The sequence below is a fragment of the Garra rufa genome, chromosome 12, assembly GCF_049309525.1.
Source record: "Garra rufa chromosome 12, GarRuf1.0, whole genome shotgun sequence".
Taxonomy (NCBI): domain Eukaryota; kingdom Metazoa; phylum Chordata; class Actinopteri; order Cypriniformes; family Cyprinidae; genus Garra; species Garra rufa.
This window is the reverse complement of record NC_133372.1, coordinates 33711070-33735701: the sequence shown is the minus strand read 5'-3', so window position 1 is coordinate 33735701 and position 24632 is coordinate 33711070. Positions and strand designations below refer to the sequence as shown.

The 24632-nt window shown below is 35.2% G+C and overlaps 2 protein-coding genes across 3 annotated transcripts; one reads left to right on the top strand and one right to left on the bottom strand.

The window, feature by feature from the left end:
* Positions 1–1129: 1129 nt before the first annotated feature.
* Positions 1130–15222, bottom strand: tgfa (transforming growth factor, alpha). 2 transcript variants are annotated; one of them, XM_073852203.1, is made up of 6 exons: positions 14788–15222; positions 11276–11413; positions 9439–9553; positions 7850–7999; positions 7540–7649; positions 1130–5814 (listed from the first exon to the last, which is right to left on the bottom strand). In XM_073852203.1, exons 1-6 carry the CDS (start codon positions 14828–14830, stop codon positions 5807–5809), a joined length of 564 nt encoding a protein of 187 aa, XP_073708304.1. In that variant the 5' UTR covers positions 14831–15222; the 3' UTR covers positions 1130–5806. The 2 variants fall into 2 exon arrangements, with proteins under 2 accessions (XP_073708304.1, XP_073708303.1); XM_073852202.1 differs by lacking the exon at positions 1130–5814 and having other exon boundaries at positions 7475–7649.
* An 846-nt stretch (positions 15223–16068) lies between these two features.
* On the top strand, positions 16069–23653 carry slc2a11a (solute carrier family 2 member 11a). Its single transcript, XM_073852201.1, has 12 exons — positions 16069–16407; positions 16720–16818; positions 16941–17101; positions 17230–17354; positions 17476–17605; positions 18525–18673; positions 19156–19343; positions 20212–20322; positions 20574–20675; positions 21247–21322; positions 21418–21545; positions 23305–23653. Exons 1-12 carry the CDS (start codon positions 16387–16389, stop codon positions 23521–23523), a joined length of 1509 nt encoding a protein of 502 aa, XP_073708302.1. The 5' UTR covers positions 16069–16386; the 3' UTR covers positions 23524–23653.
* The last annotated feature ends 979 nt before the right edge of the window (positions 23654–24632 follow it).

Here is a 24632-nt window from a genome sequence, read left to right as displayed (position 1 = left end):
ATGCCACTGAACCAAACAAAACTCATATATTTGGCTGATTATTGCTGCTGAAAATGGTCAATTATTGTCATGTTTTGGGCTGTACTATTCAGTCAGACCGGGAAAAACATTTGGAGTACTAAAGACTGCCAAAGGTTATAGCAAATCAAGGAGAAGAGTGCAAAAAACTGCTCGTGGTTGGCCAAACTGAACAGGGATATCCAGGACAAGAATCTTGACAACATTCATGTTTGTTCTTATAAGCACTTTTCTTATAATTATAATTTGTTCTTACAATTAAATTCATAACTACTTAAAGGTATGGTTCACCCAAAAATGATAATTCTGTCATTAATTAGTCTTGTGTCGTTCCATAACTGTAAAGACCTTTATCTTTGAAACACAAAGATATTTTTAATAAAATCTGAGAGCTTTCTGACCATGCATAGACAGCAACGCAACTATTACGTTCAAGGCCCAAAAAGGTAATAAGGACATCATTGCATTAGTCCATGAGACATCAGTGGGGTTTTTTTTGGTTTTCTTTGTGCACAAAAAGTATTCTCGTAGCTTCATAAAATTAAGGTTGAACCACTGATGTCACATGAACTATTTTATGTCCTTACTACTTGTTTGGGCCTTGAACGTGGTAGTTGCATTGCTGTCTATACAGGGTCAGAAAGCTATCAGCCATAAGTAATTAAATGACAGAATTTTAATTTTTGTGTGAACTATCCCTTTAATTTTCTCTAGAAACTCAGCAGCTGGCGCTGTATTAAATGTCGACTAATGAGACAGACTGATGGACAGCTGAACAATTAGAATTTTCATGGTCTGATAACATCAGCTAAAAACAAACAAAATGTATGTAATCGTATTTTTTTTATTTTTTATGCCATTGGCCGAAAGAATCAGAATATAAATACTAAAGTGAAATCGTTCAGACAATAATAAAGACAATAGCGGTTCTGTAGAGCGCTGATATAATTGTTTCAGCGGCGAGACCGCTGTGAATGGATGGTGGAGAGGGAGCTCACTTAACCCTAATACCCAAATACTCTTATTCCTCTCCATCTGCTCCAGCAGATATCAGCTATGGTTGGACAAAGTGACAAAGTCGGCCAAGAAACGATCATGACAAAACATTAAATATGAATAATGATTAGGCTATGCTCTTCATTTATTATGGAATTTGCATACAATGAGAAGATTATCAAACAAGGGCAAACACCAGCAGGATACAGACTGAATTTCCATGTGCCGTACAGAATCGCTGAGAGTTATCTCAGGCGATGTTCACATAATGGACAACTGGTATACGTCCTCTCTTTTGTGTTTCTCTCTCGCTGCTCCGTAAGCGCGTTGCGTATATTACTGGAGTTTCCTCAGCAGAGCGCTTAAAACAAAGCTGGCTTTAGAGGCTCAGCCAGTCGGCTATGAGGGGCTGTGCTGCAATCCAATTGAAAACCTTAATGGGATTGGGAAACCCAACAACAGAGGATCGTGGTAGGAGAAGAAAGGGAGAGGAGATCGAGGTTAAGAGCAGTTAAGATGAAATATACAGATGGTTTCCTTACTGATGCCACAGTAGAACCATTCAGTGAACAGTTTCACTGAAGAAGCATTTTGTGAAGAGCATATTAATCTAAAGAACTCTTTTTTCACCATAAAGAATACTTTGTTGCTCTGGAAAGGTTCCATGCATGTTTAAAGTTCTTCATCCACCATCCTTTTGCTGCTTGATATAAATTGGTGTGTCTTACCATATTATTTTAATGTATTCTATTAATTATGAACACACTGGTTTGTAGCGCACACAGTTTTACCATTTGTTATTCTTACCGTTGTTATTCTTTGTTATTTCACTATAATGGCTAATGAACCAGAAGTCTTGCCCATAAGCGTTGAAGATAAAAGTGGATAGGCATCTTTTTAAATAAGTATTTTTTACTGGGGCACTATATAAATAAAGAAAGAAAGAAAGAATTGAAGCAAAAATAGCCTATGACTACAAAAAGTGACGCAAATTACAAGTGAATAAAAAAAAAAATACTCACGCAATGTCCGTCACGCAGGCACTTTACATCATGGGGTCACTCATGCGTAAGCTTAACTGCTCTTGGCCATGATCTCTAGGGGACTTCCCCTCAACTCACATAAGGTTTAGCCAAACAGACAAATAAATAGGCGAGTAAGTAAATAAAAGAGCTGAGCTTCACCTGCAGCAAAAAGAGCACTCTGGTTTGACCCTTTTAAAATATTCAGATGCTAGAGAGTATAAATGGACGAAGTGGTTTATAACTTGGCAAGGAGAAAAAGCGTGCTTTATAAAAAGTTTGATAAACTGAGAAATTACGATAGGGAAGAAAGAATCAGGTCCAGTCCAAAAATTTGCCGCACTTCGTGATATTTGGGGGGAAAAAAATGCAAACTTAAACAAAACACTCAACAAAATGTCATTCAGTCAAGCATGTGGTGATTTTGGAGTCATCTCTTACCTTCAAGCTTGACTGATGATCAGTGATAGTCAAGAAAACACCTTATTCTCCATATACAGTACAACAGAAATAATATTCCCACACAGTATTTACAAAGCATTTTCCTCCGACATGAAACAAAACGTATTTTAAAGAGGAAGACGGATGGTGTTTACAGTATATCACACATAAATGTCAGGCAGTAAGCAGTTAACCAGGTTTAAACCGGATTCAGTTGGAGCAAAGCAAGAGATGCAACACTGAGCATCATCTCCAGTGCTAAGGCCAATTCAACCGTTAGTCTATGACATCATCCTCACGGATGACTGCAATTCCACATCTGGAAATTATGCAATGACTGCATGTTACAAAACTGTTCAATCTGAAATTTCCAATGCTTACTTTACCTTTTCAACCAAAGTCCTTTCACAGAAACCAAAAAAAAAAAAAAAAAAAAAAAAAATCTGAGGTTTAACACTTAATTACATACATTTTCTTTTCTATCATTGCACTCTTATTCACTGTGAATTTTATACTCAGTCCTTATACAATCAGTCACATTAGTTTGTTTACATAATACATCACATCAGGATGAGCCACATAGATCAATGTATAAACATGGATAAATCATCCTAAATCAACATCATTCACCCAGATGACAACTCATATGTTGCCCATGCTAACATCCTAAGTGTTTAATTTGTCACTTGGATGACTTTTGGGATCATTATATCAAATATTTCATGAATCTTCACACAGTGATCAGACTTCAGTAAATGCCTTCATGAGCTCATACCAGAACACAGCCAACTCTAAGCCCACCAATTTTTTGTGCTAGTTCCGTCACTTACCATTTTCCGAGAAGGGTTTTGATTGAATAAAACCTACAATGGCATATTTTATATTTTATATTATACCAGCACCACATTTTAGCATTCCAAAATAAAGATACATAAACCCTCTGACCTTAAGGGTCCTTAAGGGTCAATCAATATTTGTTTTATAACATGAGATTGGCAAAAGCTTGGGGACATATAAGACAATGAGAACCAAACGAATAATATGTATTAAAATATTTCAGTGTAAAAGTTTCAAAATATAAGTTAATAAGGACAATGTGCATCAAACTGAACAATATCAAGAATGATTTGAGCCTCTGTATGCATCTGTGCACCCCAATAAACATGATAATGGTGAATCAAGGGCTTTAAGATACAGTGAAATGTTGTATTCCTCAAGTGTAATGAATAAAGATGCACTATAGCCATCACCGACATCCATCATTGAAAACATAAGTGCAGATTTAAAGGTGACTGTATTCGCAATGTGTTTGAAGTGCACAGTGAAATATGTGTAATTACGTGATCAGACATGCATGTACAGTTGAGATCAAAAGTTTACATACACCTTGCAGAATCTGCAAAATGTTCATTATTTGACCAAAATATAAGGGATAATAGAAAATGCATTTTATTTTTTTATTTAGTTCTGACCTGAATACAATATTTCAAATAATAGTTGAATTTATAATAGTTCAAAGGTTTAAATACACTTGATTGTTAATACTCTGTTGTTACCACAGCTGGGGTTTTTTTTGTTTTGTTTTTTTGTTTAGTGATTCTTAAATGATAGTTGTTTATCCCTCGTTTGTCCTGAACGCTGTTCCTTTAGGCCCACAAATGATTTGGTTTTTCAGCATTTCTGTGCATTTAAACCCCCTGGGGGGGTGAAAACTTTTTGACTTCGAAGATCAGAGTAAATTTTTACATATTTTGTCTTCTTGGTAACATGTACGTATATTCTGTAGCTTCTGAAGGGCAGTACTCAATAAAAAATATTTAATATTTAGGCAAAATAAGGCAAAATGTACACATCTTTAATCTGTTAGTTGTGGCTTTTTTTATCTTCTGAAGCATTAGTGAGCGTTTGAACCTTCTGTTGAAATGGGTTCAAATATACAAAATGCTGAAAACCCAAAACATTTCTGGGGCCTGAATAACTTTTCTGAAGAACAGCAGGCAGTTTAACTGTTCAGGACAAACAAGGCCTCATAAATAACTATCACTAAACAAAACAAAAAACTGCTGTGGATCATTCAGGTAACAAAAGTGTTAAGAATCAAGTGTATTTTTTTCAATTTTTATGAATTCAACTATTATTTTCTCCTGTGGACTATTTTATGTAAAATGTCTTATTCAGGTCAGTACTTGATAACATGCATTGTGTATGATCCCTCTTGTTTTGGTAAAATAATTAACGTTTTGCAGATTCTGCTAAGTGTATGTAAACTTTTAGCCTCAACTGTATATGTCAAGATGACTTTGTGACGTCATACCGTGCTAAAAATAGTGAACATACTGAGGCTCTCTACAAACCATTTGACAATTTTTTGATAGCACATTCTATGCATTTTCTGTGCATGAAGAAATTATTGAGTGGGATTTTTTAATCTGCATAACTTCAAGTTACATGTCATAATTGTGACATTTTTCACCATACATTTCCAACATTTAAAAAAATAAATAAATTTGTAAAAGTGTTAGTGTGTAAAAGATATTATTTGTCCCTCAGAGCCAACTATGGTGTCTCATGTTTGAAAAGTTGCTTCTTGACATTATAAGGAGATCAAGCTAAAATAAATTGGCAAGAGTCTGTTGTAGTTTTAATATTACATGCTACTTGACTGACTTAAATGTTAAGTAATCTCCCATTCTTTATCAATAACGTGATACAGAAAATAATGTGATACATCCTTGTTAAAAAGTACATCCTAAACTACTTTTTAGTGAGTTTCACATCCCATTAAATGGCATATTATTAGTGTATTTTCTTATAATAACAGTATTTTAAAAGACAAAAACTGGGAGAATGTTGTCTTGTACATCTATAAGGATATTTATAGCTTTAAGATAAGCTTTGTTAGTAAGAATGATTGCTCTAAAACCTCTCATAGTTTTCATTGTGGAATTTTTGGCCATCGAACCATACCTTATTCAAATTGGCCCTGTCTCTACATCACCGGATGCTGTAGTTGAGTTCCATGTGTCTTGTTCTGAGTTCTTCTTTCAGAGTTTCTCAGTTTTTGAGTTCCATCTTTAACTCTTGTCATTGTTGTTTTTGTTCCAAAAATATCCTTTTTGGAATGTTTCAGTCTGTCTGAGTGTAAAGTTCCATGTTTGATTGAGTTCTCCCACTGCCCACATTGAAATGCACTCAATATGTGCTGCGCTTACCAGCTGTGCCAGTCTGTAGGTTGAGAAACGCAGTCATTGTGAAGTCCAGGAGTAAGATGGAAGATTCTCTGGTCTCATTTTTAAGAGAGCACCTGCGTGAGCTCCAGAAAATGAAGGTCAGACCACTACAAGACAGAAATGAAAAACAAAAGGTTTAAATCATTGCAAGCCATGTAGAAAAATTTTCTTTCACATAACACAACTCTAGAAGAAAGGAAAAGAGAGGGGTCTGGAGATTAAACTACTCCAAAACACTTCACAAATTAATACCTTGTGCGTAAGGAACATTTTCTGATGAGATGAGAAGACAAGAAGATAAAAGAGAAAATTGACACATATGTAAGACAAACATGACAGTGTTTTACTTACCTTATGACATGCAAACATATTAATATGTTATTGTGGAAACATCCCCACAGCTCTACCTAACAATTAGAAATGCCTGACGATGCTGACAAAGTATGTGACAACGTCCTGTTGACAAATCTAATTAAAGGTTTGCAATACCCTGTCAACAAGCAGCACTGTGAGCAGACTGGCAGAGATAACTGAGGGTATTTGTATGGACAAAATTCCAACAATTCCATTTCTAATTGCGTAATTATGTCTGGGATATTCAGTTCATCCAGTGATTACACATAATCTGCCCACGAAGACAAGGAACATATACTCACAACATAATATGAAATATGCTACCAGGCTAAAGTTTAGGCATGCTTGACTGAAAAAAATCACTCCTAAAAACCTTATGTAAGAGTTTATGCTTATTGTTTGTACATACGATTTTCTTAAGAAAAAGTACTTATGTTTGTATGTTTTATTTATTTACTTACTGTTCAATTATTTATTTATTTAGCAATGGATCAGTAACTTTTTCTCTTTTTTAAATTAGTACTTTAATTCCACAAGGATGCATTCAAATGTTCAAAAGAAAGTAGACAGGAAAGATGTTTTAATTGTTACAAAAGATTTCTATTTCAAATAAAATGCTGTTCTTTTGAACTTACTATTCATCAAAGAATTTAGCCAGAAAGTATAATGTTTTACACCAAAAAATCAAGCAGCACAACTATTTTAAACTATGATAATAATAATAAGATGAGCACCAAATCAGAATATTAGAATGATTTTTGGATGATCATGTGACACTGAAGACTGGAGTAATGATGTTAAAATTCAGCTTTGCATCATAGAAATAAATTACATTTTAAAATATATTAAAATAGAAAACTGTTATTTTAAATAGTAATAATATTTCACAATTTTGCTGTTTTTACTGCATTTATTATTAAATAAATGCCGTATGATTAGCATAAGATACTTCTTTGAGAAACATCAAAAATTCTTACCAACCCCAAACCTTAAAATGATTGTGTACATATATAATTTTTAATATTCTAATAAAATAACAGTAAATAATAAGTAGGTGTATCCAAACAGTGTAGGGTACAATTCAAAGAAAAAATTATAAGGTAGAATAACAGATTTCAACCAGTTTATCTTAATTGTGAATTAAACAAAAGAACCAATTGAAAGCTCAACACATTTTATGCCCTACAAATTTAAAATAAAAGTTTATTAGCCTATATTTCACCATGACCAACTATTTGTCTCATGTTCATTGACAGTCTCAGGACAGAGTGACAACAGATGGCTAAACTAACAGCTTAAACCCTTGAGCAAAGACAAATCATAGGCCATTAAAAGTTAAAGGCCTCACACATATGCTGGTCTCAGTATGCAAACACCCCCTGTTGATGATCATAATTAGACACCGCATGACACTTAACACATGACACGACAGCTCAGCAAAAAAGTTGTGTAAAAATGGAAATATAGCACCAGAATACCTGTTTCTGAATGACAGCAGGATGTCCCACCCGTTAGAATACTCCTAGGCTTCTCCGACCAACACGAAATGGTGTTACCTCGCCCACACCCTCCCCGTCTCCACCAACAACTAGAAAGACAATGTGTGAACTCTATAAATGACCTCTTTCTCCTTCCAGAAAAAAAAAAAACTCTATGGCACAGTTAATACAACAAAGATCAGAATATACCCAAACAAATGATCTGCTCTAGGAGAATTATGATATATGCTAGAATACATATTCAGATTCCATTTTTACTTCACTTCTGTGCTAAATGAATAATACTCACTTTAGTAAAGTGCACAGCAGCATGAGTAGAACACTGCCCACCACACACAACACCAGCATGGTGGCCACAGTCTGCTGCCTGTGGTTAGACGCCACCACTGCCAAGAGGTCTGCATGTTCGCATCGCATACCCACAAAGCCAGGATGACATCTACACAAACATGCAGAAGAGTGACTTTTATTACAATTGAAAAGGTAGCTTTATAAAACTTAAGCAAAGATTAAAATCTGCACAGCAAATCATGAGTAAATTGGATGTTAGTAAAAGCATTTCATTCTAAAATGAGGAATATGCCAGTATAATGTTCATAAAATCAATCAAATTCAAACTGACTATAATAAATTTGACATTTTGTGGTGAACTACGACATACGGATGTAGACATAGAGAAAACAATAAATTCCCTGACAACAGACAGACTCGTATCAACTCAGACACAAGCACCAACACCGATTTCAATACTACTATTGTGCCAAATTTATACACGGAAATGCAATTTAGAAAGGAACAAAACATGCTTGTCTTGACAAGGACAGCTAAATGAAAACACGGTCAGCAACAACTTATCCAAATGAGTTAGTAATCAAAATGCATGTTGGTCTGTTTAGCCGTTTAATCTCATTATTATATAAAAATATATGTTGTTTGAGCAGAAGAAACAGAAATTAGATTTTTTTTATCTGACTAAAACTTAGTATTAGGATTTCTGAATCTTTTATTTTTTTCTTCAGTGATTAAGACACACAAGTTCTGATTTCATATACAAAGTGCCATAGCAATTCTGATAGTGACAGCATTAAATAAAACATTAATTATCCAGTCTCTATACTCTATAGCCAATGAAAAACACATGGCAAGAAACACTTCTTGAACATACAGATCTGTTTTGATTACTTGAAAACAGACTGTTTTTAAACAGTTCACCCAAAAATTGTTCATCTTTAAAACACAACTGAAGACATTTTTGACTAAATCTGAGAGCTTTCTGACCCTGCCTTGACAGCAATGCAACTGAAAAGTTTTATTGCCCAGAAAGGTAGTAAGGTCATTGTTAAAATAATCCATGTGACATCAGTGGTTCAACTGTAATATTATGAAGCTACAAAAATACTTTGTGCACAAGCAAAACAAAAATGACCACCAGGACCTGCGTCAGCAGCACCACACGTATGCGTCGTGGTACTCTCATGAACAAATTATCGCTATATTTGTTTTCTTTGTGCAATAAAATGTATTCTCGTAGCTTTATAACATTGCGGTTGAATCATTTTTGTCACATTGACACACGTCACATGACTATTTCTACGATGTCCTTACTACATTTCTGGGCCTTGAATGTTTTAGTCACATTGCTGTCAATGCAGGGTTAAAAAGCTCTCGATTTCATCAAAAGTATCTTAATTTGTGTTCGGAAGATGAACGAAGGTCTTGCAGGTTTAGAACGACATATGGGCGAGTAATTAATGACAGAATTAAAATTTTTAGGTGAATAATAATATCAACAAACAGATTGTTAACAGACAATGGGAAGTCAGAATGCAGTCAAATTTGTATTTAATTAGAAAAAAAAAAGACAATCTTTGAACTTACACGCATGCAGGCGTTTCCTCCAGTATGAGAAAGCGGCATGTGCCATGAAAACAGAAGTGGCTGTGGGAGTCAGGGCAGTCATCGAAATGAGAGTGGACAGCAGCTGCTATAAATTCTTCATGAACAAAATAAAGAGAAACTGGGTTTAATATAGACATAAAGTACAATTTCTTGTTTAATCCACCTTTTTCCTCAACATGAAAGTAATCCTATGGGTGAGACTTCCAGTTCATTATCCGCTATAAGGAAAAAATTCAATGTTTGCACTACAAATTAGTGCTCTCTTTAATAAGATAATACATTAAAATAATATGATAAGACACACCAATTTGCAATATCAAGCAGCAAAACAAGCTGTTTTTTACAGCTAAAAATAGCTGGACGCAGATGAGACTGGAAGCCACCCAATAAAATTGACAAATGGCCGCACCCACTCTTATGTTAAGAAAAAGGTGGATAAAATATAAAGATCTAGGCAAAAAAATTCTTAAAAATGTATCTGCAAACGTTATGCCTGATGACCAATAATAATAATACCAGAGCCCAGTATCAACACACAAGATTACCACATCATTTTTGACCCCACTTACATTATTATCAAAGCTAGAAGCCAATTAGTGATATTTTGTTGAAGGCAATGGTGGAAACAGAATTAGAGGATTTTATATTATCTGGAAGATCAGATCACAGCCCATTAGATTTTATTTTTTCCAAGACTCGCCGGTTTCTCAGACTATATCCCCCCTAAGGCAGACCTTTGATCTAAAAAAAGTACAAAAGCAGACATGGTGTAAGACAAGAAAAAGCTAGACTTAGCCAGGACTACCGGTCAAGATCTGAGAGGCTTTCTTGAAATTGACAGGTTCCCATTTCTAATCATTGTGAGCTTTGTCTACAGAAGGTATTTACACTGGATAAAAGCTGTCTGCAGTATATGAAGTAAAAAAGCTAACTTTTATGGAGAAAATCTTCTGTCTTTGTGTAGCAGCCCACTACTACCACGTGTGTTTCCATTATGAAAAAAACCCAAAAACAATTAAGTTCTAGAATTGTTTACGAATTGAAGACAAAATAGAATATAAACAGTTTTTTAACAAACAGTCAATGAACGGAAGTACTTCAATTTACGATAAAACAGAAGTAACAAAAGATCTTTCTTGCATATTCTGGCATACATCTTAAGGATTACTGAAATTTTTGGTTTTATCCATCTGTTGTTAATTGTATTTTAAGATGTGTCTGTTGAACTGAAAAATGAATGCAAAATTTCAGTTGATTGTTGAAGGGCAGTGTTTAAGGAGACAAAGATTGAATGTGTCTAGCATACATCACCTGAGAAAAGTCTGTTAGGTTCACTCTTAAAAATAAAGGTTCTTTTTTGGCATCAATGGTTCTATGAAAAAGCTTGAACATCCATGATACCTATCAAATGCAGAAAAGGTTCTTTATAGTCGAAAATGGATTTTTAGATTTTTAAACCATTCTTCAAAATGTTTTTTTTTTTTAGAAACTGTTCACTTAAAGGTTCTTTGGGGAACCAAAAATGGTTCTTCTATGCCATCACTGTAGAAACACCCTTTCGGAACCTTTATTTTTCAGAGTGTTCATGGGAAGATCTATAACATGCATTCACAAAATAGATTTATAGGATGAATTTTCATGTCGACTTCAACATTCAGAAAAATTTGACAACTTCTAGAAGTCAAACTAATTATTATATAAGCCTAAATATTAAATGTTAATTTAATATAAATTAGACATTTTTTTCTTTTATACATGCGATTTCAGACCTATGAAATCCAAAATGCTGAGCATAAAGGAAAAAGGAGACTTTTACTTTTGACACGTGTAGTAGTAGTGGTTGTCGTCGTGCTGGTGGTGGTTGTTGTGGTAGTGGTGGTAGTTGTTGTGGTGGTTGCAATGGTTGTTGTTGAGGTAGAATTCTCTTGCACCTGCCCATATGTAAAAAGGGAGCCTACGAATCAAACACAGCGAGCACATATTCAAAAACAACAGAATAGCACTACAATGCAACTCTAATATTGCAGAGAACAGCTAAGTAGATTAGGCTGAGGTGCTCAAAACTACTCAAAAATCACTGCTACTGATTAGTATTGTGGACACCTTACCCAAATGTGAAAATGAGGATCCAACAAAGTCAAAAATTGCCAGACTCATGACCGTTACAGCAATGAGAAAACAGCGGAACAACAGCATCACACACTAGAGAGAAAAAGGCTTGAGTGGCATCCAGCGCAAATGAGAAATAGCTACTTAAAACCTACTTGCTTTAGACTCAGAGATCAATTAAAATGCTCTGGAACATCAGTGGGAGTAACTGACTTCTGACCTTTAGACTATTTTAAGAGCTGCTAGGGATGACTGGGTTAAGATATATTAAAGTGGATTTGTGATGCGGATCTCTCCACGTACACAGGTAAGACACTGCCAGAGGAACCTTTGTCATGACGTGCTTAGGTCACTCGTACCTTACAGAAAATGGCAGAACCACCACAAATCCCAAAATGTATCGATCTGCTCCAAAAGTTGCCTAGCAAAACGTTTTAAGGCATCATATATGCAGCGAAATATAAATTCAAGATGGAAATTAATAATGTTTATTCTATTCAATGCTGAAAGTTCTGAAATGCCTATTAGAGTACTGTGCTCTTAGCTTAACAACATGTTACTGCCAAAATACTGAAAACAATTAGTCGACCAACCCTTTCAGAAAGCATAGGAGATAGAGTTGCTGTCTATATAGTGCATTCAAATTTCTGTTTTCATGATGGTTAGGAGGCAGCTGCATCTATATGTAGGCAGCAGACCGTGATGCTTTTTTTTTTTTTTTTTTTTTTAAAGATTTTTGATGCTGAGCTGTCAATTAAACATTTTAACATTAAAAAAAAAACTATAGAGGGTTTGCACTTACGTCACGATTTGGTCAGTTACCCGGATGCACGGCCATATCCGCTATACTCAGATGTAAACAACAGCATGGATTGCATAACTCATGTACTATTGAATATGTTGTTCTGCTAATTTATTACGTCTAAACCACGGAATAAAATGTGTAGAAGCTGATAAATCATATAGAAAATGACTTAGTAAGCAGAAAAGGTGCAATATTTTGACAAACTAGAGTTAATAGGTGGTAAAGATACGTACAAGCCTTATTAAGATATTAGCCTGATATTTAACCTTCCTGACTGGAAATGATAAGAACAAACACAAATGTTGTCAAGATTCTTGCCCTGGAAATCTTGGATCAGTTTGGCCAACCACAAACGCCTTTTGTTCCTCAGACAGTTTTTTGTACTCCTGTCCTTGATTTCTTATAACTTTTGGCAGACTATAGTACTCCAAATGTTTTTCCCAGTCTGTTCAATTAGTACAGCCTCAAACATGACAATAATTGACCATTTTCAGCAGCAATAATTGTTTTGTTCAGTTCAGTGGCATTTTTTACATTCAGTGCCATCAATATGGCCGACTGATGATGTCTTGAAAAAAACTCTATATAAATAAATTTAATAAGGCTTCTCAATACATGTGATTACTTATGATTTATTCATTTGTTTATCATGTTAATTGTAATTTTCAAAAGACTTTAAAAAAAAAATAAGTAAAGGCCACACATACCAATCCAACCTCTATCTAATGTTTATTCTTGTGCCACTAAAAGGTTTGGAAGAAAGTCTGGGACCTCAAGGCATGTTCTTATTCTTTGTGCACACAGTCTTTATGAAAATCCCTGTTAAATGAGAGAGCACTGTGATTCAATGCACAGGAAAAGTCCTCAGAAAAGCTCTTCTGGTTACAATAATTCTTTAGTGCCCGCTTCCCATGCCGAGTTAACATTTAAATCATAAATACACTGATAAACACAAAAAATATTGATCAAACTCTTATCGGAGCTATGTTTCCTTGGACATACTTGCTGGTCATTTTGCAACCCTATTCTTCCTCCTTCACCAATCAAAATTTACAATAAAATCTATGAATTGAATATTCAAAAATAAAATCTCCAAAGGAAAAAAATCTGGAGCACAAAAAAAAAATGTTTTGGTGACCACTGATTTCCATTGTAAAAACAACAACAACAAAAAACCACTTGCAATATCTATGTATGTTCCACAGAGGAAAGCAAATCACACCATTTTGGACCAAGATGAGCACGAGTAAATACTGCGGAATTTGAATTTTTGGGTGACCTAGCCCTTTAAGTTCAGAAATCCCTTTGTTATCATTGCAAGGGGTTTCTTAACTTAACAGCTGCCATTCCTTAAACATCATTGTACCAAAATCACATACTGAGATAATTGGACCTTTTTTACTGTTAACCTTGCCTGTATTGAAGAATAAAACAGCTCCATGCAGCCATTATAACTAGCTACATTAAGGGGCATCGAGTCAAACTGAATCTTTATTCGAAATTTATTTGTAACACTGTTCTCACAGCATGCACCATTTACAGAAAGTCAGTGCTTAGTTACCATAAAGCATCCAACATCAGACAGGTTTAAAATTGCTAACCCTAACCCAGTCATGATGTAATGCATATAAAGATTTGCTTAATATTAAAAGCACAGAAAGCATCCACACACATGATGTCCTGCTGATTTTAAAATTCCTTCATTAAACTTTCCTGACATTCTTTCATTAAAATTGTTTGCCTTCATTGTAGAAACAAAGCCATAAAAGATGGACGCTAAAGAATGGCTCTATATTTAAACTAAGCTCTGTTAACCTTGTTAATGACAGGAGCAAGACTACTGAGCCAAAGAAGCTGCTGGACAAAAAGGGACAGCGAAACCACAGCTTCTTCAGTGCCTTGGATAAACACTGACAGCACATTCTTCATACTATCAAGCTCAAAAGCTGTACAGCAAAGTAGAATAATTATATGTTGGACATTACTAATGGGTCTTGTCATTACTAGTGATGAGCCTGAAATGGTGAGAGTCAGGAGAAAAGTGGACTCCTTCATATTGATGACTAGGGTATTGTCAAACCATGAGGCTAAAACAATTTATTATAAAACACAAAAATAATGATCACAAAAAAGCATTCACAGCTCACAGATTCAGTTCAACCTTTGAATGAAAAACAATTCTGATAGTTTAAGCTTCCACTTAAGACAATGTGGGTTTATTTCAGCTAAAAAAAAAGAAAAAACTAAAAATATGGCAAATACTGTCGTTTTCCTGCAAAGGACAACATTTCAAACATTTAACTTTAATACTTTGCCTACGTGCTTCATTAATTGACGTATTATTTACATTTCACAGTTAGTTAACAAAAATAATGCCAGAAATTCGAATGAACACAAAAACAGTTTTTACTCACCGGTGAGAAGGAATATTGTATCCCAGAAAGCACGATACATCATTATAAGGCGTTTATGTGACTTGTTGGTGAAGGATTCGCAGCGTCGTCTCTTATATTAAAACATTTGTCTTTGCCAACATAGATGAAGGCACGTTCGCATTCTTGAGATTGGCCAATATTATTGATAGTCCGTTGCATAGGTTAGAAATCTGGCTTCCATAGTAAAACTGTGTGCGTCTATCTTCATAGTTTCATGTGTCCTACTCGACAAAAGACGCCATGCGTCGTTTCAGGTATTTTGAACTTGACGTCAAACTTGAGCAACGCCGTCTTACCCCTGACGTCAAATAAAGCTCTAACTATATATTTTTTTTATAATTCACTATCATGATAAAGATAAGTGGTAAAACATTATTAACTACAAAACCACGTTACTAATAATCACTCATAGCACAGAACCCTCTCCACACCCTTGACATCCTTCTGTTGTGCGCGCGTCCGTGCGTGTGCGCTCTTGTGAGGTAAAGAGAGGCGTGCATTGCTAGAAATAAAGTAGTTTTATTTTATTTTATTTTATTTTTTAAAACCTTGTTTAAAACTCATATTTTCCAATGTAAGTTATCTAATAAGTATTTTATTCAATACGCATATTTATTATTTACATTGCTTTGATATTCAGAACTAACAGTGAATTAAGTTTTAAATATTTAAGTTAAAAATGCAGCTTTTCATTATTGATTAGTCATTTCTTTACAAGCAGTAGAGGTTTGGTTACACTAATCTGGATACATTTTATCTATCTCTGTTGTCATGTTTACATTTACATGTTAGATGTGGCGTGGCTTCTTCCAATCCACTCCCACAGGTAGGCATATTACCTTATCTGGTTAAAATGGTTCTTCCACACTGATCTCAAGAGCATTTTCTTAGCTGATACAAAGTGTGTGTTAAATGCTAATTTATTTCAAAGGTCAGCTAAAAACCAAGTTTTTTTTGCCATTGAACATAAGAGCGCAAACTTCAAGAGTGCAAAAATATGATATGCTGCCCCCTATTGGAATCAATAGATAGGCTTAATATTATTACTGCGATATCATATAGATAGAGTTCCTAAGTGCATGTGATTACTGAATGTAAAACAAGCAAACAAGCAAACAAAAAGTAATTTTTATTTCTAAAATAAATTAACATGTAAATATTCTGTTTTACAGCACCTACAGTTATATTTATATTCCGATAGGTGGAGTTGAACTCCAGTTTATTACGATCTCATTTTCTTTTAAGTGGACACAGTGCCAGCGTATAGTTTGTAAGGAGCAGGGTATTTTAATTCAACAGGTGTTCTTAAGAGACTTCGAAAATCTTTTACAACATTGTTTTATCTTGTCAAGAGGACAGTTGGTTAAACTATTCTCAAGTTACTTATTATTGACTGTAACATATGTAGACGTTTGTCATAATCTCGACCTCTAGTTTTCACGTGCTTTTCTCACGCGCATCAGTGTCTGGTTTAATGGCGAGCACAGAATAAACGTGACAACAACCTTCTCTATTCTTGGATTTCATCCTCTGGATTATTTTTCTCAAAGCTATATTTGTACATACAAAGAGGACAGCATGACTACAAAGGAGAAGAAGGTAGAATGTCTTATAGCTGGTGTTCTTTTTCATTAGTCTGATTTTTATTTTTGAATTAAGTACAACTGTGAGTTTTACTGTTAAGTCATGTATAACTACTACTAATACTGACATTTGATTAAAATATCATTTAAAAATATATTTGTGGAGCAGATGAGAGGCCTTTTTATAAATACATACATAACATCATATGTTGACACTTCTAAACTAAATGTTTAATAGTAATTTAATTTAGTTATTTTTGTTGTATAGTTTATTTGTTTGTTTTGTTCATTAAATACCTGTTAGTTCATAGTTGATTTGTCTGATCAGGGTCATCCATACACTTTGGCATTAATGGTGACCTCTACAGCTATTGGTGGAACTCTGCAATATGGATACAACCTGGCAATAATGAATGCACCAACTGTTGTAAGAGAATGAGTGTTTGTGTGTATGAAAGAATACAAATACTTGCATTTATCTGTTTCATAGTTGTCTCTGTACCTGTTAAGGCTAATTAATAGTTTTCTGTTCTGTGTTCCTTCCTGCAGTTCATTCAAAAGTTTGTTAATGAGACGTTTCAGGAGCGATGGGGAATACAGTTGGGGGTTTATAAGCTGACACTAATATGGACCTTTATTGTTTCCATTTTCTCACTGGGTGGGTTTATTGGGGCCCTGATAGCTGGGCCAATGTCAGTACGTTTCGGAAGGTACAGTCAATGTTGTCGTTGTTATTTAGTATAATTTACATGTTGAAGTTCAAGTTCAGACTTTTTTAAATGTAATAAATAAAACATAGTGAACTTATGTTATGCCCTTTTCTGTTCTTGTTTTCAAGGAAAAAGACTATGTTGGTGAACAATGTCTTTCTCTTATCAAGCTCACTGATTGCATTTCTGAGCCGAACAGCAAAGTCGTTTGAGATGATTATTATCTCCAGATTTCTGGTTGGCATAAATGCAGGTACTGTGTATATATTTGATCTGTAAATGCAGTTTTGTTAATGGACCCTTTATATTTTGAGATTGAGACTGGTAGTTTCTTCCTGGTATCATAATAAACCATCTTCTCTGTTTATATTCAGGCATCAGTATGAATGTACAGCCCATGTATTTTGGTGAGAGTGCGCCAAAGCACTTACGAGGGGCTGTGGCCCTGTCCTCAGCTGTCTTCACTTCTTTTGGACTGGTGTTGGGACAGGTAGTCAGTCTGAGGTACAGTTGAGGTCAAACGATTGCATACACCTTGCAGACTCTGCAAAATGTTAATTATTTTACCAAAATAAGAGGGGTCATACAAAATGCATGTTATTTTTATTTAGTACTGACCTGAAAAAGATATTTCACATAAAATGCTTTTACAAATAGTCCACAAGATAAAATAATAGTTGAATTTATAAAAATGTCCCTGTTCAAAAGTTTACATACGCTTGATTCCTAAAACTGTGTTGTTACCTGAATGATTTTTTTAGTGACAGTTGTTTATGAGTCCCTTGTTTGTCTTGAACAGTTAAACTGCCTGCTGTTCTTCAAAAAAATCCTTCAGGTCTCACATTTTTTTTTATTTTTCAGCACAATTGTGTATTTGAACCCTTTTCAACAATGACAGTATGATTTTGAGATCCATCTTTTCACACTAAGGACAACTGAGGGTTTCATATGCAACTATTACAGAAGGAAACATGATGCATTAAGAGCTGGGGGGTGAAAACGTTTTGAATTTGCAGATCTTATTTTGTCTTCTGGGAAACATGTAAGTATCTTCTGTAACTGTATTTAGGCGAAATAAGAAAAATGTACAAATTTTTATTCCATTCAAAAGTTTACACCCCTGGCTCTTAATGCATCGTTTTTCCTTCTGGATGGATCTTAAAATCATACATCCATTGTTGGAAAAGATTCAAATACACAAAAATGCTGGAAAACAAAGAATTTGTGTGTATATTTGATGCATCTCTTACATAGCAGTTAATGAGAGCGATTTTCATTTCTTTTTTTGATTTAATGAGTGCTTTATGAGGTACATTTAAAGTTGGTTATTCTGTACATAATTTAATAACATGCCAAAGTTATCTTTTTTGCCCAAATTAAATAGATAAGCATTAATGATTTTAAAATGTCTGTGTTTTTTCAGAGAGTTGTTAGGTAGTGAGCCGTGTTGGCAGTACTTATTGGCTAGTAATGCTATCCCAGGCTTCATCCAACTCCTCACCTTGCCCTGGTTTCCAGAAAGTCCCCGCTACCTCCTCATTGACTGTGGAGACAAAGAGGCCTGCCTAACGGGTATGAGACCCTGAATTTTAAAGGGATAGTTCACCCAAAAATGAAAATTCTGTCATTAATTACTTACCCTCATGACCATCATTCATCTTGGGAACAAAAAATTTAGATATTTTTGATGAAATCCAAGAGCTTTCTGACCCTGCATAGACAGCAACGCAACTGACACATTCAAGGCCCAGAAAGGTAGTAAGGACATCTTAAAATAGTCCATGTGATCAGTTGTTCAACCGTAATGTTATAAAACTATGAGAATACTTTTTAGATTCTTTCCCAGAATTTCAAAGCTGCTTTTAGTAAATGGTACAAAACAGTACAATATGTTAGATCACTATTGTGTTTCACAAAAAAAGTAAGTCGTACATGCTTGGAATGACATGAAGGCGAGTAAATGATGACAAAATCTCATTGCCATCTTTGATATTTTGGAAAGCTGAATGTAATTCTCAAACATAATTTTATACATAATCGTGTTCGTTCCGCAGCATTGCGGCGTCTGCGAGGTTGTGAGGTGCAAAGAGAAGAGCTAGATGAGATTCTGCAGGAACAGGACGAAACCAAGGGAGAGCGTGCCAAACAACCGTGGGAGCTCTTCACTGACCGCAGCGTTCGCTGGCAGCTCATCACTGTGGCGGTACTGAGCTGTGCCATGCAACTGTGCGGTAATGACTCGGTGAGACCCTGCCTCTGTCCAATACTTTCGTTATATCTTTGGCTCTTAGTTGGAAATTCAAGTATAGCTGGATCGCCAGTGCATTGCTTCATAAACTGAACGTTAACCAAAGAAAACACACCCAGCAGTTCATGTGAATGAATGCTTATGTTGCAGGTTCATTGTTAATATTTGAAAGAGTCTTCATGCGTATAATTTTAAATTGTATATGTACTTATGTTCAAATGTTTGGGGTCAGTAAGATGTTTTATAAAGTAATTATTCATTTAGCCAAAATCTATTTCAAATAAATTAGTTGTTTTAAACTTTATATTCACCAAAGAAAGCTAAAAAAAAGCTCAAAAATGCATATCACAGTTTCCAGAGAAATATTAAGCAGCAAAACCGTTTTTAACACTGAAAATAAGAAATGTTTCTTGCACCAAATCAACATATTAGAATGATTTCTTTATTCATTACAAGAATAAATGACATTTTAAAATATACTAAAATAGAAAACATCTACTTTTAATTGCAATACATTTTACAATATAATTATTTTTACTGTATTTTTATTAAGTACATGCAGCCTTGGTGAGCATATGAGACTTTTTAAAACTGCAAAGACTACAAAGTTTTGAATGGTAATGTATATAATTTTATCTTTAAAAATGGTGAGAATTAATATCATATAGTCACTCCTAATATTGTTTGATTTAGTAATAATTCATAAATAGCAAATGACTAATTTACTTGCCTTGCATAAATCTCTCCTGTACTTTTTTACGTAACTCAGAATGCTTTAGAAGGATTTCAAGTGTTAGTGCTGGTGTGTATTTTGCACACTCAGAAATTCAAAAGATTAAGGACCTTTTCTTTCAATCCTCAGATTTACTTCTATGCATCATATGTGTTCCAAGAAGCGGGTATATCTGCTGGACAGATCCAATATGTGACCATTGGCACCGGGATGTGTGAATTCACCGCTTGCATTCTGTGTGTGAGTCTTCCATGTCTGTTATCAATTATGTAACTGTCCCAGAACTATACAGGCAATCCTTTGGCCCACGTGAATAGTGTGAGTGAATTACTTCACCCCTAGGCTGATCAGTCTGAGGTGGACAAGTATTTTAGTCCCTCATAATTTCTTTGGAGAACCTAGATTAACATTTTAACTGAGTGTAACTAAACACTAAATAATTTCTGTGTTAAATGACTTGACACATGAATTTTAAATCTGTGTGTGCGCAGAACCTCTTAATAGAAAGGTTGGGTAGGAGACTGATGTTGATGGGCGGCTATGTTCTCATGACAGGATGGGCTGTAGTCTTCACTGTGGCTCTTTCACTTGAGGTGTGTATTATTCAGTGTTGCATTACCAGCACACACATTGTCACATGGAAAGTTATGTAAAAGCTAATGTGTAACCTCAAAGCAGACACATAATGTCTAACTTTAACTTTATCGTCATCAAAAGGGATAGTTCACACAAAAATTCTGTCATTAATTACTCACCCTCATGTCGTTCCAAACACGTAAGACCTTCGTGTATAGGAAAATCCAGAAAGGTAGTAGGGACATTGTTAAAATAGTCCATGTGACAATAATGGTTCAACCATAATGTTATAAAGCTACGAGAAAGAAAAAGTGCAAAGAAAATACAAAAATAATGGCTTTATAGCTTCATAAAATTAAGGTTGAACCACTTATGTCACTATTACATTTCTTGGCTTTGAATGTGTCAGTTGCGCTGCTGTCTATACAGGGTCAAAAAGCTCTCAGATTTCATCAAAATATCTTATTTGGTGTTCCAAAGATGAGTGGAGGTCTTATAGGTTTGGAATGACATGAAGGTGAGTCATTTTTGGGTGAACTATACCTTTAATTATGACTGTTACCTACAGTTCTACCTTTCATCCAATAGAATATGGTTACTTGGATGCCTTACCTGAGCATGACTTGTATCTTCACCTACATTCTAAGCTTTGGCATGGGACCAGGTGAATTACAACACCCCAACAGATACAGTGCAATTTATATATAATGTAACCAATTCATACTGTGATTTGACATGTTTCTTTTCTTGATGTGGTAGCTGGGGTGACTGTAATCCTCCCAACAGAGATTTTTAACCAGACAACACGTCCTGCAGCCTGCATGACCGCTGGCTCTCTAATGTGGCTGAACCTCTTTATTATCGGGATGATCTTCCCTTTCCTTGTGGTGAGAACTCCAAAAAAAATGTCTTAATATCTAATGTTAATATCAATGCTAAGTAAACCCTGTTGAAAAGTATGTTTTGAAGCATGGCAGCTAGTTTGAGCTAAAAACAGCTGCTGTGGTTCAAAACATCCAGGGCCTTGCAAAAGTATTCTTTTTTTTTTTTGTTATTTTGCTGCCTTATGTTAAACTGCTTTAAATTACTTTTTTTCCACATAGATCTACACTGCATACACCATAATGGAAAAGCAAAAAAAGTTTTTGCAAATGTATTAAAAATTATAAACTTAAATTATTCCTTTGCATAAGTAATCATACCCTTATCTGGGACAGTTGAAATTTAGCTCAGGAGCATTCATATTGCTTGTAGTTGATATTACACTTCAAATGGAGTTAACCTGTGGTAAATGCAATTGAATTGGTATGATCTGGATGGAAAGACACACACGTCTTAATAAAAGGTCTAACAGCTGAAAATGCATATCAAAGCAAAAGCCAAACTCCGAGGTCAAAAGAACTGTCTGTAGAGATCAAAACAGGATTGCAGCAAGCCACACATCTGAGAAAGAGTTTAGAAAAGAATCTGCTGCATTGAAGGTTCACAGAAGCATGTAGTCTCCATTACCCATAATGGAAGAAGAGTGAAACAACCGGGACTCTTCCTAGACCTGGCCTCCTGGCCAAACTGAGCAATTCATAGAGAAGGGTCTTGGCTAGAGTGGTGATCAAGAACCTGATTGTCACTCTAGTTGAGCTCCATGATTATATATGCAGTTAGGAGAAACTTACAGAAGGACAAACATCACTGCAACACTCCACCAATCCGGTCTTTATGGCAATGTGGCCAAACTCAATCCTCTCCTTGGTAAAGACACATGAAAACGCTTTTGGAATTTGCAACAAAGCACCCTCAGACTGTGAGAAACAAGACTCTCTGATTTGATGAACCTCAATTCCAAGCATCATGTTTGAAGGAATCCAGGCACAGTGCATCACCTGCAGAGTACCATCCCAAAAGTGTGGTAAAGTGTGGTTGTAGCATCCTCATGCTGTTGAGCTGTTTTTCAGTCGCAGGGACTGAGGGACTCGTCAGAGTAGAAGAAAAGCTCAATGCACCAAAATATTGATTTAGCCTTAATGAAAACCCAGTCCAGACCATTCAGAACCTCAGACTGGGCAGAAGGTTCACCTTCCAACAGGGCAATGAACCTAAGCAGACAGTAAGAATGGCTTATAGACAACTCTGAATGTGCTTGAGTGGCCCAGCCAGAGCCTGGGCTTGAACCCAATCAAACATTTCTGGACAAACCTGAAAATGTGTGCCTGCCCCCATCCAAGCTGACAGAGCTTAAGAGGTGAAGAGTTGAGGCGAAGAATGCCAAATGCTGATGAGCAAAACTTGTTGCATCATACCCAAAATGACTTGAGGCTGTAAAGGTGCTTCAGCTAAATACTTAGTTAAGGGTATGAGTACTTATTTCAGGTTTTTTATTTTAACACATTTACAAAGTTGTGACAATTCTGTTTTTGCTTTGACATTATGGTGTATTAAGTGTAGATTGATGTGGAAAACAGTAATTTAAAGCAGTTTAACATACAGCAGCAACATAACAAAACGTGAAAAAAATGAAGCGGTATGAATACTTTTGCAAGGCACTGTACCTAACCAGCACATGCTGTTTTTTCAACAGGGAATGTATCATGTTTAAATGATTTTTAGATATTTTAACTAATTTGAATGTTCTCTGTGTGTTTTTTGCAGAGCGGCTTAGGACAGTATTGCTTTGTGCCATTTGGGGCCGTGTGCCTCCTGACTGCTTTATATATTCAGATGGTTCTACCTGAAACCAAGGGAAAGACCATATCGATGATCAATAAAGAGTTTTACAGACTCAACTACCGTGGACATGTGAAGATGGATCCAGAGGGAAAACAAGCTCAGTACCAACTAGGGGAAATCTTTCACTCCACAGCCTTATAGAGTGTTAAATGTTATAATCATAAAGTTATATTTCTAGAATAACGTCTTTAAAATGATGCCTTAGTTGTTTTTCGCCACACAGCTTGTCATGTTTCTTTGTACATGCATTACTTGCTGATTAAATATTATATTCTGCATCACCAGATCGACTTTACTTGCTTGATTCATAATTGCGCATTACCATTTTACATTAATTAAAAACAAGGTATTGTTAACGACAGACCTAACAGACTTAAAAATGAATGAAGTGAATGTAGCTCACTTCACCATGATTCCCATCAGGTACGAAAAACAAAATCTAGTTTTGTTAGTACATTTGATACAGGAGATGGTTTAAGATAACACTTAGGTAAGTTGACTTTGGCAGCGTCATTGAGGGGGTGCAGTTATTACAGCTCTGCTGAATGTTTCTCCTTAAGGTCAGTGTGACTCAGCAACACTCAACCCCTGAAGCTTTTCTATGGCAACAGAGAGCTTTAGTTCATAGTAAACACGTGAATCTGACTGGTGTTCAGAACAGCTTAACAAGGCTATTGGCTAAATCTGTTGCTTACTTCTGCAAGATTATCTGCACAACTGGGCAACCATACTTCAAATTTTGCCAACTTTGAAGGGCCATACTGTTAAGGGTCACCATTTACTTAACTGACCAATTTAACATAGTTTTGTACTGGACTGGGCTGTTAAAAAGGCTACAGACCTTGATATGTTATTGTCATACATCAAAGTTATTAATACTGAAGTTGTTAATTTTGTCATAAAATACTGTTTTGGCTATTAACTATTAAAGTTAAGGTGAAGTCAGTCGAAGTAGAACACTTTTAACTGCATTAAATACAAATACATGTATTTTACATAAACTATTAATGTTTTAAGTAAATGGTTTCTTAAAGTTTCTATTTTTATTATACATTCATTTTTTTCAGGTAAAAGTGGGATGCACATCTGCAGGTAATTTTTTATGATGGGACATTTTTCAAAACATAAAATTATTACTTTATAATATAGATGCACAGGATACTAGTGGATTGTGCCACTGATAGCGAATTCATTCATCATAGTAATTATCATAAATAATTAAAACACTTTACTAGAAGTGCTAACATAAA